Source organism: Carcharhinus amblyrhynchos, chromosome 6 (assembly GCF_965287045.1).
Source record: "Carcharhinus amblyrhynchos chromosome 6, sCarAmb.v2.hapA, whole genome shotgun sequence".
Classification (NCBI taxonomy): domain Eukaryota; kingdom Metazoa; phylum Chordata; class Chondrichthyes; order Carcharhiniformes; family Carcharhinidae; genus Carcharhinus; species Carcharhinus amblyrhynchos.
The window spans coordinates 45,071,292-45,087,763 of NC_137329.1; the positions used below are offsets into that span (position 1 = coordinate 45,071,292).

At 42.4% G+C, this 16,472-nt stretch overlaps 1 protein-coding gene across 2 annotated transcripts in view; it reads right to left on the bottom strand.

Annotated features, from left to right (window-relative positions):
* LOC145343867 (acyl-CoA 6-desaturase-like) overlaps window positions 1-16,472 on the bottom strand; it is a 54,976-nt gene that overhangs the window by 16,454 nt on the left and 22,050 nt on the right. Inside the window, exons 3-5 of one of the 2 annotated variants that reach the window (XM_080190337.1) lie at window positions 6,675-6,872; window positions 2,927-3,028; window positions 979-1,104 (exon numbers count right to left, since the gene is read on the bottom strand). In XM_080190337.1, coding sequence (XP_080046463.1) covers window positions 979-1,104; window positions 2,927-3,028; window positions 6,675-6,872 — 426 coding nt within the window. The remainder of the gene's footprint in view (window positions 1-978; window positions 1,105-2,926; window positions 3,029-6,674; window positions 6,873-16,472) is intronic. The other variant, XM_080190338.1, reaches the window with a different exon arrangement.

Consider the following 16,472-nt stretch of genomic DNA (forward strand, 5'->3'; position numbering starts at 1 on the left):
ATACATTTGACAATAAAAAAAACAAACAAAAGAAAGTCATTCAACTGAAGAGATGCAGGGACATTTACTGCCTATTTACTATCATTTCCACATTGTGGGACGGTCAGTGAGCAGATGGTTGCTGTCACCGCCAAACAGAACAGAGGTGGTCATTTGTATAAGTAAGTTTGGCAGCGCCCACCCCCACGTGCCCCCGTCAATCTCAGTTTCTTTCATTTTCCGATCTTTCATCACCTGAGAAGTGATGGTGCAGACAGCAGCCAAGTGGAATTCCTGGCCGTGCTTCCAGTGGGCAATGCGATTGAGAGGAAAATCCACATCCACAATTCGCTTGTGGCTGTTATTCTACATTTCTATATATTGGCAATAACTTTCCAGCCAGTCACACCGGCAGGATCTTCCAGTCCCACCAACAGTGGACCTTGCCATGGGTTTCTGGACAGTGAGGGGTGCACTCAACAGGAAACCCCATTGAAAACAGCTGGACTAGAAGACCCTGGCACTAGCCAATGGCAGGTTGCCTCTGGTAACATGAAACACTGGTGCATTGCATGGAAGATTCCACCCATTAACTAATTACTTGAACCCCTTGATTGGATTTTGCACTGTTACCCATTCCTGTGGATCTGCTACTCTTTACAGATGTACTTTCCTCTGATTACCATGTTAGTGAGAAGAGAGGTTTGACAATAGAAAATGTCCCATTATAAACTAACACCGTGGCACTTAGGATAAGATTCCAGCCCACATGATGTGACCCTCTTCCCTGAATTCTTATTTTATTGTTCCCACTCTATCTCATTTCTTTTCTGGGAACCCCTAGCCTTCCCTGGACCTCCTTCCCCACTTCAATCCATAGTCTTGCACCACAAACTCGGCACCATGTAGTCAGTGATTCCTGGATTACACCACCTTCACTTTCCAACCCCAGTCTTGTCCTGCGCCCTTCACCTGGATTTCTCAATAAAAATGAATTACCTCCACGGGCTGGGTATCTCCCAATACAAACACTTTTAGCATGTTCACATCAGGGTCCTTATGAAAGATGTTAGGCTTTGCATGGTGCTGGAAGTGTCGATGATTCCACCAGTTTCCAGAAGCCCCCTTATAACAGAGATACAGTATTAAGCAATGTACCAAAAGCATGGTGATCCCTACTCCCTACGGATTTTAATATTGTCATCAATCTGCTTCAGATTAAACCCAGTTCTTGCATGAGCTTCAAATTCTCCCTCAGTCAACCACACGCTTCAGAATCTCATTCAATTCTCAGTAGTGCCTCACATTTGTTAACAATCATTTTTAGCACTTGATCTCTGACAGGAACCCCTCTAAACAGGTGGCAAAACTGCAGCCTATTTCTTTCCAATTATACTTTGGCACTGCTGTGCCACAAATATGAAACTATTGTGCCAGTGAACAGTCTCGAGTTGGCACACTGTGCTGCCTAACTGGCATACTACTGTGGTTAGCACTGCCAACTCACAGGGCCAGGGACCCAGATTCGATTCCTGGCTTGGGTCAATGTCTGTGCAGAGTTTGCACATTTTCCTGTGTCTGCGTGGGTTTCCTCTGGGTGCTCCGATTTCCTCCACAGCCTGAAAGACATGTTAGTTAGGTGCACTGGCCATGATAAATTCTCCCTCCGTGTACCTGAACCTGGAGTGTGGCAACTAGGGGAATTTCACAGTAACTTCATTGCAGTGTTAATGTAAGCCTACTTGTGACTAATAAACTTTAAACTTTTTACAGGGTTAATATTAGCCTACTAATAAATAAACTTTAAAAAAATACTTTTTGATTTTCCTTTAACAGCAGAAAGAGTGAAACCCAGTTATGGAGTTCCCAAGCAATCCAGTCAAACTTTTTAACTGTGGCTTTGCATATGTGCTCTGTTATATTACGATGGGTGTGAAGCAGAAAAATTGAGAGCAATAAGGAAACAGTCTCGCAGGTTAGTTAGCAGTTTACTGCAACAAAACTATTTCATAATTGCACATAAAGAAAAACAAAATGCTGGAAATTTTAACAAATGCAGAAAATAATGGAAACAGTCACCAGGGTGGTCAGCATCTGGGAAGAGAGAGGGGACAAGTCAAGATGGATGAACTGAATTTAAAAAGAAATTGAACATTGGAAAGGGAGCAGAAAACATATATACTTGACACAGGGAAAAAATAGAACATCTAATCTGCTTAAATGGAAAAAAGGTAATGGTTAAATGGCAGAGTTATATCAGGAAACAACAACAGGTATAAGGAGAGAAACCCAAGAAACTGAAGACAAAAAGAATAACTTGGAGAGATGGTGATTAGGCAGGTGAAAATGGACACAAGAACTGACAAAATGAAGCATGGTCCAGTAACTCAGAATCCTGAAAGGACTGAAAAATAAGTGTGCATCAATGGGGGTTAAGCAGAAATATTGCAAGACTGTATCCTGGGGGTGGTTTTATTGCTCCAACTTCACTATCATTGGGAGCCGACAAATGATCCCATTCCAAACACCAACCTGCTCCTTCCTGGGGCTGGAGCTGAGGGTTTGACATTGGAAAACCGTGTTATGACAAAGGGTTTTCACAGCCCAAATGTTAAAATGATCTGTCTTCTCCATCAATGTTAATCCACCTGCTAAAGGTTTCCAAGATTTCTGGCATTATTTCACATTACTGCAAATAGGAGAAATAGACCTGACCTGACCTGACCTGAAATACTAGATCTGGTATCAATAAAGCTGAAATTCCTCTAGTTAGCCTCAGAATCAGCAAGAAAAGTAATATTAGTCCCAATATAATTGTAGACCATACCAATTTGTTGTAGGTCTGTTGGAATAGATCAAAGCTAACTCAGCAGTTATTCCCTTTTTTTTTAAATCAGCTGCTTTGTCTTAACAGTATCACCCTCACCAACTCCAGCTCAATGTTTACCTTCATGTGACCTATCAGGAACTTGTGTAACAGGTGGTTCCATCTTGAACTCCGAAACACAGACAAGTGTCCAAAGTCATGTTGAAGCCAGCCTGATTGAGCCTGCAATCCGAAGGAGAAAAAAAAATAGGCACAAGAGAAAAGATTTTGTTCCCTTTACTGTTTTACAGAAGTACAATCAATGGCCCTAGCCAGGTTCAGAATATTGGCTCATACTACACAACTAACCAATTCAGCCAACAAAATACTCAGCACTATTTCGTAGGAGTCATTTCCCCAGCCCACTGCAGAGGCACCATTTTTAAGGAAGGCTAGTGATACCTGCGAACATATTGCAGATGCCTATTCATCTGATGTAGGACCGGTGCATTGTTTTCAAGAGGAGAATTTCTCAGTATTTATGTCCAGGGGATATTGGAGAGTCACAGGGGTCTCCCCTCGCTCACAAAGTGGAAGATTATAAATCCCCGCAGCTACTCAGCATCAGCAATTCCCGTCATAAGTTGCTAAGGGGGTGGCCATGAGATCTGTAGGAGTCTCACTGAAATTCATGAGTTATTTATAGAATATTACACCACAGAAGGTAACACGACAGCACACTGCACCATGTTTCCAAAAAGAGCTACCTACTTAAATTTCACTCCTTTGTCGTTTGTACAGGCTGTTTTTTTCCCCCTTTTTCCAAGTATTTATCCAGTCATTTTGCAAAAGTCATTATTGATTCTGCTTCCAGCTCAGTTTGTGGCAGACCATTCCATTCATAGACCTCTGCAAAATATATTTTTAAAAATTCCCCTAGCTTCCCTGTCTACTTAGTGGAATGTTTTCTAGTTACTGTCGCAGTAATCGAAGAAATAGTTATTCTCTTTGCTTAGCAGAATCCTTCATAATTTTGAACACTTCCACTGACTTAATGGGACCCTGACTTGTTCATATTTAGATAGTTGGTCTAGGCAGTTGCCTCATCTACTTGCAAAGTCCTGCAGCTTAATATCAGAAAGGATCAGGATTTGAGCGGGAAAGTAACCTGCTCAATTTTAACTATCAGACCAGAGGAAACAAGCCAGCTAAAAATCAGCTCCTGTGTTTCCTTTGTTAAGACGCTCCATGGACTGAATTTGCATATGGGTACAAAGGTGCTTTTTGATGTGTAAAACAACCCATTAAGTCATAGATGTGTTCAAAATTATGAAGAATTCTGCTAAAGCAAATAACTATTTCTACGGTCACTGCGTTAGTAGCTCGGAAACATTCCGCTAAATAGACAGGGAGGTTAGGAGAATTTTAAGAAACATATTTTGCCGAAGGTTGTCAATGGAGGGCACGTCAGGCTGGATTTTATGTTCCCAATCAGGAACCCTGCCCTTCCCCCCACACACCGATGGAAAGGTCAGTCTGATGACTCATCACACCAGTCTCCAATAATTTGGAAGAAGCGCAAGTATCAAAATTTCAGCCTGCCTGCCATTTTGAAATCATTAATTAACCAGCTATTAAACTTGCTAACAACGCAACTGTCTGCCCGCTATATTTTCCAGCCATCAGATGTCAAAAGGTTTTGGAATCTTTTATGTCAGCTTTAGTGAGACAGCATAAAACAGGCAGAAAAGGCTTGCTGCTGGGACCGTGATTGAATATAGTATTGGAGTTTAGAAGAATGTGAGGTGACCTTATTGAAACACATAAGATCCTGAATGGACTGGAATAGAACATAGAATTCTTATACTGAAGAAAGAGGCCATTCGGCTCATTTAGTCTGCATTGACTCTCAAAAGAACAGCTTACCCAGGCCCACCCCCTCCACCCTCACCCCCATCCTGTCCCTGTACCCCTGCACATTTACCATGGCTAATCCACCTAACATACACATCTTGGGATACTAAGGGGCAGTTTAGTATGGCCAATCCACCTATCCTTCACTATCAGTCTTTGGACTGTGGGAGGAAATGACAGCACCCAGAGGAAACCCTTGCAGACATGGGGAGAATGTGCAAACTCCACATGGCCACAAGGCCAGAATTCAACACAGATCCCTTGCCCTCTGAGGCAGTAGTGCTAACACTGTGCCACTGTGCGGCCCCTAGGAAAGGGTGGATATCCAGAGAACATTTACTCTTGTGGAGGAAACTAGAATTCAGGACATAGTGTGGAATTCTTTTTCCCAGAAAGTAGATAAGACCGAGCCTTTAAATTTATTCAGGTTAGGTCAATTTTTGTAGGGCAATAGGGTCAAGGGTTACATACAGAAAAGTGGAGCTGAGACCATAATCAGATCACCCAAGATCTTATTGAATGGTGGAGCAGGCTTGAGTGGCCAAATGGCCGTCTCCTGCTCTTAAGTCCTATGTTTTTAAGAGTTGGGAACATTTTGAAAGGCGATTGTATAATATTTACACAGCCTTTGATGTCAATATTAAGTTCTGTATTGTAATACAGGTGTATTTTTAGTGCAGTGATTCATCATCGGGATATGTCCTTTAAAGATAAGTTAATCCTTGCATTGATCAGCACTGTGTATTTGTTCATTAGCATTATAATGAAGGAAGATGCATAATGCAATGAAAAATATAAAAATATATCCTCTACCGTCAGTTTTTTTTGGTGCTCTGACTTAACTGGACTGCCAGTTCTGGCTGTTTTATAAAAAACTACTTTTACAGCTAGAAAAGTCCCTTGCACTTATTCTTCCTCCATTGATTAGCAGGTTCTCTGCTTTGGAATGGAAATAGCATTTGTCCTGTCAATGGAGCTGGAAAGTTTTATTATGACAACTGCCCCATTATGAATGCTTGGCTGAGTTTCAAAAGCTTCAACTCAGCAGGAAGTCTTAGAACTATTGACACTTTTATGAGCCTACGTACATCTTGATATGAATTTCTGCATGTTTATAAACCTAATACGCAATTTAAAAATTGCAAGATGTTTTTCTCTTTCTTTTTGTTGATGATAGTGTGTTTGCATTTTATTGTTAGAGGTTTAATGTTTCTTCAATTGTTTTAAAATAATTCCCTTTGCTATTGCATAGCCTCTGAGGAATGTGCATGCTGCATACTTGGTGAGTACCTATGGAGGATACAGACAGGCATACAGGCGGCATGGGTAATCTGAGAGGGCATGGGTGTCAGTGGGTGAGTATTGGAGAACTGAGGCAGGCCTTCTAACCGGTCCACCTCCGCACCCTCACTCCTCATACTCTCCCTCACAACTCACAAAACGCACTGCAAACTTAACTCCTAGTGAAAGAACAAGAATGGCATGTGAAGTCACACACAGATCGGATATGCAGACTGTGAGCTGCCAAAGTGAGCAGGTTGGTCTCTTCCAGACCTAGACCCCAAAAAAAATAGTGACTTTGTCAGATATAACTTCCTTTTGGAATTCTGCACTGTTTAACCATGGCTTCTTTAGAGAGCATTTGCTTGAATTCACATCACGAACACTTAGTCACTTTACACCAAGTGTAGGGCTAGAAAAAGAGAATGTGTCACTGATTGAATGAAGCTTAACCCCTTAGGATCTTGGAATATGATTAGCAAAACTCTTGTGTCCACATTGGGATTTGCCAAACTCCTTGGCTTCAGGATTGTTAACTGAAATTTAACTGAAGGGATCATCCTTAAACTGAACTTGCAAAATGAAGAAAAAGATAAAACACAGTTCGTTACCCTACCCCACTTCAGTATTCCTTATGTTGCCCAGATTCATACCCTTCACAGATCTGATTTATGTGGTTATGGTTGGTTCTTACCTGTGAGGTTGCCAGGATTAAGGCAGTAAGGAGAGTTGGAATCCAGCCAGTCCCAAAATATGACAATGTCAACCAGCCCAAAAACTCTAAGACAAAGAGGTGGCCAAGGTAGAGGGAGAAAAACACCATGTTTGTTTCAAATAGTTTCATGTCCTCTGCTGTCTTCCGCAAGGCCTGAAAATCTTCAATCAACTCAGCCTGAAATCAAAAGAATGAGAGTTCACAGAATCTTCAGTGACCACACTGTAATCAGTTAGATGTCAATACTGAATGAGTCACTTTTCCCAATTACACTAACACTGAAGGAGCGCTGATTCGTCAGCAGTAAGTAGTAACCATCAGGAGCTTTCCTTTCCCATGCTTGACCTGATGCCATGAGAGTTCATGGGCCTGTAGTCAATGTTGAGGACTCCCAGGACAGCTCCCTCCTGCCAGTGGATAGGATGTACCGAGGAATGATGGTGTCTGGTATTTATAAGATATGATTCTGTGAGTTTGGCCATGAGAGTCTGTTGCTTGACAAGACTGTGAGACAGCTCCCTAGCCCCAGATATTAGTAAGGAGGGCTTTGCAGGATCAACAAGTCAGAGTTAGTCATCATCATTTCTGCTGCCTAAGTTGATGTTGGATGGGCCATCCAATTTCATTCCAGTTTCATTCCTTTTTAATGAACCCCAACTTAATGGCCATTAAGAGCCAACCAAATAGTCTGGAGTCACATGTAAGCACAGCAGACTTCCTTCCTTAAGGGCATTAGTGAGCCAGATGGGTTTTTTTTTAAAATGACAATCCAGAACTGTTTCATGGTCTGATTAAACTTTTAATTCCAGATTCTTATTGGATACAAATTTGAGCCTGGGTCTCCAGAACATTATCCTGGGTTTCTGGATTATTACTTCAGTGACAGTACCACTATGTCACTGTCTCTCTTGTTATCTAATAGTCCAAGTTAAGTAATCAAATTAATTTTAAACATAAAAATAAGTATTAATAAGGCTTGTGCTATTTAATTAAAATTATTTAATCCATGCAGCTTGCTAATTTTTACAGGAAATATCTTTAAATTATTTGTGGACTGTATGTGATTCAGATACTCCATCTCAAAATGTGCATCAGTGTCAACTTCAGAAGAACTCCCTATTACAACATTAACATTCTTATCCTGTAGTTTCCTTCAGCAAGATAACCAGTTTAGTTTTACATGCTATCATATTACTGCAGTGCTTGGCTTCTGCCTGAATAAACTGGGTTGGTACAGCTCAAATCCAGCTGACAGGGGGGCCTGTAGAGCCAGCTAACAAAAGAACCCAAATTCCAGGCAAGTGTCCAACTCTATCCTCTAAACAAAACAATACAATTCACTGTAAAGAATTGCTCCATCACAGTACACATGTCCTTTGTTAAACGGCAGCAAGGGGATCCAGGCAATGATTTCATTGGTGCTCATACTGGTTTCAATGTAAGTGTCAACATGTGACTCCTGGTGAGATTGAATTCAGTGAAACAGTTTAGATAGTGCACAGAGATCTCCTCACTGGGTGATTGTTATTATTCTTTCCTGGGATTTGGGCATCGCATATAGATCTGCATTTGTTGTTCATTCCTAATTGCCCTTGAGAAGGTAGTGGTGGCACCTTCTTGAACTTCCGCAGTCCATGTGGTGTAGGTTGGGGGGAGTTGTTCCAGCATTTTGACCCAGCAACAGTGAAGGGATTGTGACATAGGCTGGAATTTTACCACTCCACCTGCCATGGGAATTGGAGCGGGCGAGGGGTGGAGATGGAAAGGACCGTTGACCTTGGGCTGGAATTTACAGTTTTGGGACAAGTGAGGTCGTCAACTCCCCCCCATAGTTCCAAGTTAGGACGGTGTGTGGCTTGGAGGGGAACTTGGAGGAGTAGTATCCTGCAATAAGACATGAGTTGAGGCTCCAGTTACCTGTGATCTGCAAATTCCACAGCTGCACTGTACAAGGCTGGTATCTCCTTACGAAAGCCGAATGAATAATATTGGTAATTCTGCACCCTGGTTGCTACTTCACTTGGAAAGGGTTTTGTACAATACCAGAAGGAATTTGATCTTCCTTCTGTGCTGTCAATTACAGTCTACATTTGTTTGGATAGAAGCCAACACTCCAATCATTGTGGTCCTGCTCATTTTCACGACACGGCTTTATCCTGTGCACATTGAAGTCAAGAATGTCAGTGCCGGGATTTGACAGTGTTTTCCATTTTTGGCTCTAAGTGTGTGAAGATCACACGTACGTGAATTCGTATCAAAGTAAAGCTCCCTCTGCACTATTTTGAATTAGATTGGTCACTACTCGTGCAAGTTCCCCTCCAAGCCACACACCATCCTAACTTGGAACTGTGGTCGGGATTTGATGACCTCGCTTGTCCCAAAACTGTAAATTCCAGTTCAAGGTCAATGGTCCATCTCCATCCCTTGCCTGCTCCTTTTTCTCAACTTTCAAAACCCTTCCGTTTTAAAGTTTTATTTCCTCTTGCTCAGGTATTGCTCACTTCTTTGCATCCTTCAAAGTGCTTCAAGACCTGTCTATCTACGAGTTAATTGTTAAAGCACTTCAAATTGCGTACATTGCAATCAATGTCTGGACAAGTGCTGAATTTTGATTTCAAAATGAAAAAAACTGGATTAAAACTATTCATTGGGAATGGATAGCAGATCCATTTGATTAACCTGTAAATGTAGGTACTTTAACAAAGTATAGAGTAGTACTGAGGAAAAGAGTGGATTGACATATAGAGGTAACGGGACAGAGTTCAAAACCATTGCAATCCAATGAAGCAAAACATCTCTTCCTCGTCCTCTGTGCTGTCTCTAAGGATCCAGTTTGAAATATTGTTGTTTGCTCAGGCAGGTTTTTGGAACATGATCACCAACATGTACTAGATGGGAGAGTATCAAGAGAATATAATTCCACATCTAACCAAATAAACCAATCTAATTCAAAATAGTGCAGAGGGAGCTTTACTTTGAAACGAATTCACGTACGTGTGATCTTCACACACTTAGAGCCAAAAATGGAAAACACTGTCAAATTCCGGCACTGACATTCTTGACTTCAATGTGCACAGGATAAAGTCAAATCCTGAAAATGAGCAGGACCACATGCTCATTTTCAGTGTTGGCTTCTATCCAAACAAGTGTAGACTGTACTTGACAGCACAAAAGGAAGATCAAATTCCTTCTGGTATTGTACAAAACCCTTTCCAAGTGAAGTAGCAACCAGAGTGCAGAATTACCAATATCAGTCATTCGGCTTTGATAAGGAGATACCAGCCTTGTACAGTGCAGCCGTGGAACTTGCAGATCACAGGTAACTGGAGCCTCAATTCATGCCTTATTCTTATTTGTATGCTTTTCTATGCTACTGGGTCTCTTGTTATGGTTTCACTGTTCCACTTGGAACAGAGAAGAACCAGACTTACTGTCCTCATTCCCAGAAACTAGAAATACCTCATTACAGTGCACTGAAATTCAATAAAAAGTGCGTGGGTGAGAAAAAAAACACTGCCAAACATTGCTCACTCAGTTATAACATTTTAATATGGCTTTTCACAAAGAATTTTGTTGGCATGTATGGACATGCCAGTGTGCTGCAAAACAGGTTGTTAGGAGGCATTTCCATACTCACTATTCTGTGCAGTGAGCTCCCAAGCATGCATGTGATGTTTCAAGAGATGTAGTAGGATGTAAGAGAGCGCCATATTTCCTGAGTGTTATTGAACACAGTACAGAGCAGTGCAAGGTGAAGGAGTGGATTGGCATATGGAGGCAAAAGGGCCAGATTCAAAACTCGCACAGACCAATGAGAAGAGCACCGTGTTAATTCATTAACAATGTGTTCTCATGTTAGTGGCTTTACCATAAAGGCTGTTGTGCCCGTTGCAAACCTGGTTTCCCCCCAGCTCACGGAGCAGTATGCTGCTGTTAGGTTGGAGTGTTCCTTCCCTCCTTCTGTCACCTCTTGCTGGAAATCTATTTCATGCCTTGGTTCAGGATCTTGGGCTAGCACAAGGGCAAAGTAGATACCTTTGTCGCGCATTTAGTTCTGAGACTGGAATGAAGCTGTGTGAACACATTTTATATACATCAAGCTTATTGCGGCTTCACTGCTATTAAGGAAAAAGCTAAATGTCTTTCTCTTCTTTTCTGTGTCAAGTGTGTCAGGACCTCAAGATGATAGGGGTCCTTGTGCATGAGTCGCAAAAACCCAGCTTGCAGGTGCAGCAGGTGGTCAGGAAGGCAAATGGGATGCTGGCCTTCATAGCGAAGGGGATTGAATATAAAAGTAGGGAGGTCTTGCTGCAGCTGTATAGGGCATTGGTGAGGCCGCAGCTGGAGTACTGTGTGCAGTTTTGGGCGCCGCACCTGCGCAAAGATATTTTGGCCTTGGAGGGAGTGCAGAGGAGGTTTACTAGGCTGATACCGGAGTTGAGGGGGTTGAGCTATGAGGAGAGGCTGAATAAACTAGGCTTGTACTCGTTGGAGTTTAGAAGAATGAGGGGAGATCTCATTGAGACGTATAAGATGATGAATGGGATGGATAGGATAGAGGTGGAGAGACTCTTCCCACTGAAAAAAGACAGTAGGACTAGGGGGCACAGCCTCAAGATAAAGGGGGGGCGTTTTAGAACGGAGTTGAGGAGGAACTTCTTCACTCAAAGGGTGGTGAATCTCTGGAATTCTCTACCCATTGAAGTGGTGGAGGCTGCCTCGCTAAATATTTTCAAGAAGCGGGTTGATGGGTTTTTGATAAGAGAGGGGATTAAGGGTTATGGGGAGAGGGCCGGAAAGTGGAACTGAGCCACGACAGATCAGCCGTGATCTTATTGAATGGCGGGGCAGGCTCGAAGGGCCAGATGGCCTACTCCTGCTCCTATTTCTTATGTTCTTATGTTCTTAGAAAGAAAAAACTGGGAGAGATGCTCTTGTGGTTTCCAATCAATGTATTTAAGATCCTTTCTTAGACATACAAGACTACAATATCACACTGATTGAACATCACCACTATTATCTCACTAGTCAGTTATATATAATTTTTTAAAATTATTCCTTTCTCAGGTTAATAAAGCTAATACACAGAGTGGACAGGGCAAGCTCTAATCCACCTCCATGCCTGCTCCAAAAAACAATTAAAATTCAAATTGAATTCAATTCACAGTTTCCACAAGAGAGACAAAAACAGGCATTACATCTGACCTCAGGCATGATCCTATGCTTGTTCATACCCAAAAAGTCAGTTAAAGATAGTAGGTTGAGTGATTGAAATTCCTGTAATACGGTGTCATTTTACCATGCAGTTTGGAACATGGTGACACTGCAATCACACATGGTTAGTTGTATTGTTCAACATGCTAGTTATGAGCTGTTCCTATCTTTGGGCAGCCGAACAAGGACTCAAATGCACACTGTCAATTATCTAATTATCAAATATTGACTAGTATGCTCTGAGAAGGGACATAGGTGAACAGGATCCCTTTGGGTGCTGGAGATGGCTCCATAATGGCACAACCAATGCTGAGCTGATCAGGGGCCAGGGGCGGCAAGGTGGCACAATCATTAGCATTGCTGCCTGACAATGCCAGGGACCCAGGTTCAATTCCTGCCTTGGGTCACTGTCTGTGTGAAATTTGCACATTCTCCCCGTATCTGTGTGGGTTTCCTCCCATAGCCCAAAAATATGCAGGTTGATTGGTCATGCTAAATTGACCCTAGTGTCAGGGGATTAGTAGGGTAAATATGAGGGGTTATGGCAATAGGGTCTGGGTGGGATTGTGTTTGGTGCAGAATCGATTGGCCGAATGGCCTCCTTCTGCACTGTAGGAATTCTAAGCCTGTGAGAAAGGTTCCACGTTCTGGCACTGTATCCCAACATACATGATGATTAATTATCCAAACTGGCACATTAATGGGCCTGGAGAAGAAATCTTAAATCTCGGCCAGGGATCCTTTCCACAAACATTCAGATAATGCTGAATGTATGTATGTTCCCACCAGATGGCATTGAAAATCTTATCACCATTCCATGCTGGTAAGCTGTAAAGTTTTAGCTGGTCAAATATTAGCACTTTATCAGACCTGCCTGGGAATGCTGAACAATTGTATCTTGTCAACACACACATAAGATCAAAAGCAAAGTATTGCTGATGCGGGAAAACTGAAATAAAACCAGAAAGTACCAGTGGCACTCAGTAAGCTGGCAGCAACTGTAGAGAGAGGCACAGAGCTAACATCTCAGGTTACAAACTTTTATCAGAAACCTTTGATGAAATGTCATCAACTAAACCTGTTACCTGTTTGCTTCTCCACAGATCTTGCCAGATCTGCACAATGTTTCTAGTATTTTATGTTCCTTTGGATAAACAAAAGGGTTAGGCACCGAATTGTTCACGGTGCAGGTTTTGCTGTGGCGCTTTAAGGATCCAAATTTCCTTTTGGAATTCCAAGTACTGGTTCCACTTTATCTCTCCCCAAAAATCTCTGATAAATTTGCAAAATGATTTCCCTTTCACAAAACTGTATTCATTTTGCTTGATAAGACTGTGTTTTTCTAAACACTATGGGGAGGGGGGATTTTTATTCTGTTTTTGGGCACAGGATCGGGAGTGGGAAATCCCACAGGAGTCCCAAAACACGATTTACACCAGCAGGATTTCCCATTCCGATTATCCCTACCACCCCCTACCCCCCATCACACAAATGACATAACAGGAATTCTGATGTTGATTGACAAAATCTCTATTTGAAAGCAATTACATTTAATGATAGGTCGTTATGTCTGATCATCTCCCCTCCACCCACGTTGGACTGTCCATTCAGGTGGTGAATCACGACATTCCCCCGCAACATGCAGCTGGTGAACAGAACCCGCTGGGGGTTCAAATGCAGGTCAATATATCCCTAGGGGGAAAAGGTTCAAGCCCAGGCAGTGCTGGAGCAGTGGAGGTCTGTGGGGGGCATAGGAAGGGGAGTTCCATGATGCCAGAAGGTGAAAGTTTGGATCCTTAAAGCGCCACAGCAAAACCTGCACCGTGAACAATTTGGTGCCCAACCCTTTTGTTTATCCAAAGGAACATAACATACTAGAAACATTGTGCAGATCTGGCAAGATCTGTGGAGAAGCAAACAGGTAACAAGTTTAGTTGATGACATTTCATCAAAGGTTTCTGATGAAAGGTTGCAACCTGAGATGTTAGCTCTGTGCCTCTCTCTACAGCTGCTGCCAGCTTGCTGAGTGCTACTGGTACTTTCTGTGGTGCGGTGGGGGATTTCTATTTTTATTTTTTAAAAGCTTTAAGTTGCTGGAAGATCAGGCTCAATAAAATGTCATGGGTCGCATTATTTTAACATTAAAATAGAATCATAGAATCCTACAGTGCAGAAGGAGGCCAGTTGGCCCATCGAGTCTGCAGCGACCACAATCCCACCCGTGCCCTATCTCCATATCCCCATTTACCCTGCTCATCGCCCTGACTCTAATGGGCAATTTTGTATGGTCAATCCACCGAACCCACACATCTTTGGACTATGGGAGGAAACTGGAGCATCCAGAGGAAACCCATGTAGACACAGGGAGGATGCGCAAACTCCCCACAGACAGTGACCCAAGCCAGGAATTGAATTGAACCTGGGTCCCTGGAGCTGTGAGACAGCAGTGCTTACCACTGTGCTACTGTGCCACCCATTATTTTTTCTACCATCCTAAAAATACAGCAGAGGAATCTGCTTTTGGAGCCAGTGGCTTCCACAGTTTCTCGCACCTGTTGCGCCACCCTGCCTAAAAACAAAACGATTCTGCCCTGTGCCCTCTGCCAACACAACATGGCTGCCAATTCCCCAGGTCTGTGTAGAAATCAAATGATGTCACTCCAAAAGCATTTTCTGTTCAAAGGAAGCAAAGGGACTAGGTTAGAAAGTAAGGAGCTGCATGGCTTATGTTAAGAAATAACCTCGGCAGAATCAGCTGGCTCAGACAGTGATTATGAGTGCCAGAGTACGGAAAATGTATGTATTGATGAGTAATCATAGGATTGTGTACCCTTAAGCTACCAATCCGTGTGTCTCCATGTTCTGCTGAAATGAATTGAAACAGAAATTGAACGAGGCAAAATGGATTCGAGATTCTCTATCCGTCGATTTACATGCTCATTTAGATCTATCCCACAAACTTTGAGAATCAGTTTGAAACACTCTTCAAGTTAATGACTTTTAGCTGCTAGTTATACAATCACATCATGGCGTAAGACACCAGGGATGGGATTTTCCAACCGTGCTATGAGTCCCATAGTGGGCAGGGTGGGAAAATTCCGCCCCCAAAACTGTGCATGCACAGTGTTGGCAGCATCACAACCTTTTCTAAAGGTCCTGCTACCACTTCCTTAGATCCAGCATTTTCCCAATGACAGATGTTAGATTAACTGGCCAATAGTTTCCCACTGTCTCCCTCCTTCCTTGAATAGAGGCATTACAATTATGGTTTTCCAATCTCCTACTGAACAGAGGAAATAGGAGCAGAAGTAGGCAAATTCAACCCTTGGAGCCTGCTCTGCCATTCAATCAGATCATGGCTGATCTCTTCCTGGTTTCAAATCCACATCCCCATCTGTTCCCCGTATCCCTTTCTTTTATCAGAAATATATCTATCTCCTTCTTGAAATCATTCAACGATTCAGGCTCTACCATGCTATGGGGGAGAAGGTTACACAAATTCATCACCCTTGGCAAGGAGTAGTTCCTCCCCATTTCAGTTTTAAACCTACTACCTCTCAACCCAAACCTGCAACCCCTTGTTCAAGATTTCCCCAGAAGGGGAAACATTTGGTTTTCATTTGCTTTAACAATCCCTTTTAAAATCTTATATACCTCCATCAAATCTCCCTCATCCTTCTAAACTCCAGTGAGTATAAGCCCAAACTCTTTAATGTCATATGTCAACCCTTTCATCCCTGGAATCAATCTGGTGGACCCCTTCTGAACTGCCTCCAATGTCACCACATCCTCCCTCAAATAAGGAGATTAAAACTGGGCATGACAATCCAGATGTGGTCTCACCAACACCCTATGCAATTGCAAGAACACTTCTCTACTTTTATGCTCCAGCCCTTTGCAATAAATGCTAACATCCCATTCCCTTTTTTATTACATGCTGCATCTGCATACTGACTTTCTGCGATTCTTGAACATAGACACCCAGATCCCTTTGCCTGGATGCATTTTGAATCTACTTTCCAATCTATTTTCCTTTCTACTTTTTCTGCCAAAATGGACAAACTCACACTTATCCACATTAAATTCCATCTGCCAAAATTTGGCCCATTCTCCTAGCCTACCTATATCCATCTGTAAAGTCTTTATATCTTCTTCACTGCCTGCTTTCCCACCTATTTTAGTATCATTCGCAAATTTTGTTACATTACACTCTGTCCCTGCTTGTAGTAGATCATTTATATAGATCTATATCATATAGAAAGGGCCAACTCGATTGGGAGTTGAGAGACAAGCGCCTGAACTTCCGTGCTGGTCCAGGAGAGGTTTAAACAGGTTTAAAGATGACAGCTCAATCTCAGCTCAGCCAGGCTTTGCCAGCATGTTGAGGCCTCATCCCACTGCATGAAACACATCCCCTTGAATTTTAAGCAGTGTCGTAAAACCCTGGTTTTCTCATCAGAAACAATACTCTGCCATTTTTTGGGGACAATTCCCCCCAAATTTCTGACCATCATCTCATATCCATTTTGCACTCATCCTCCACAAATGCTGTTCCTATATCCC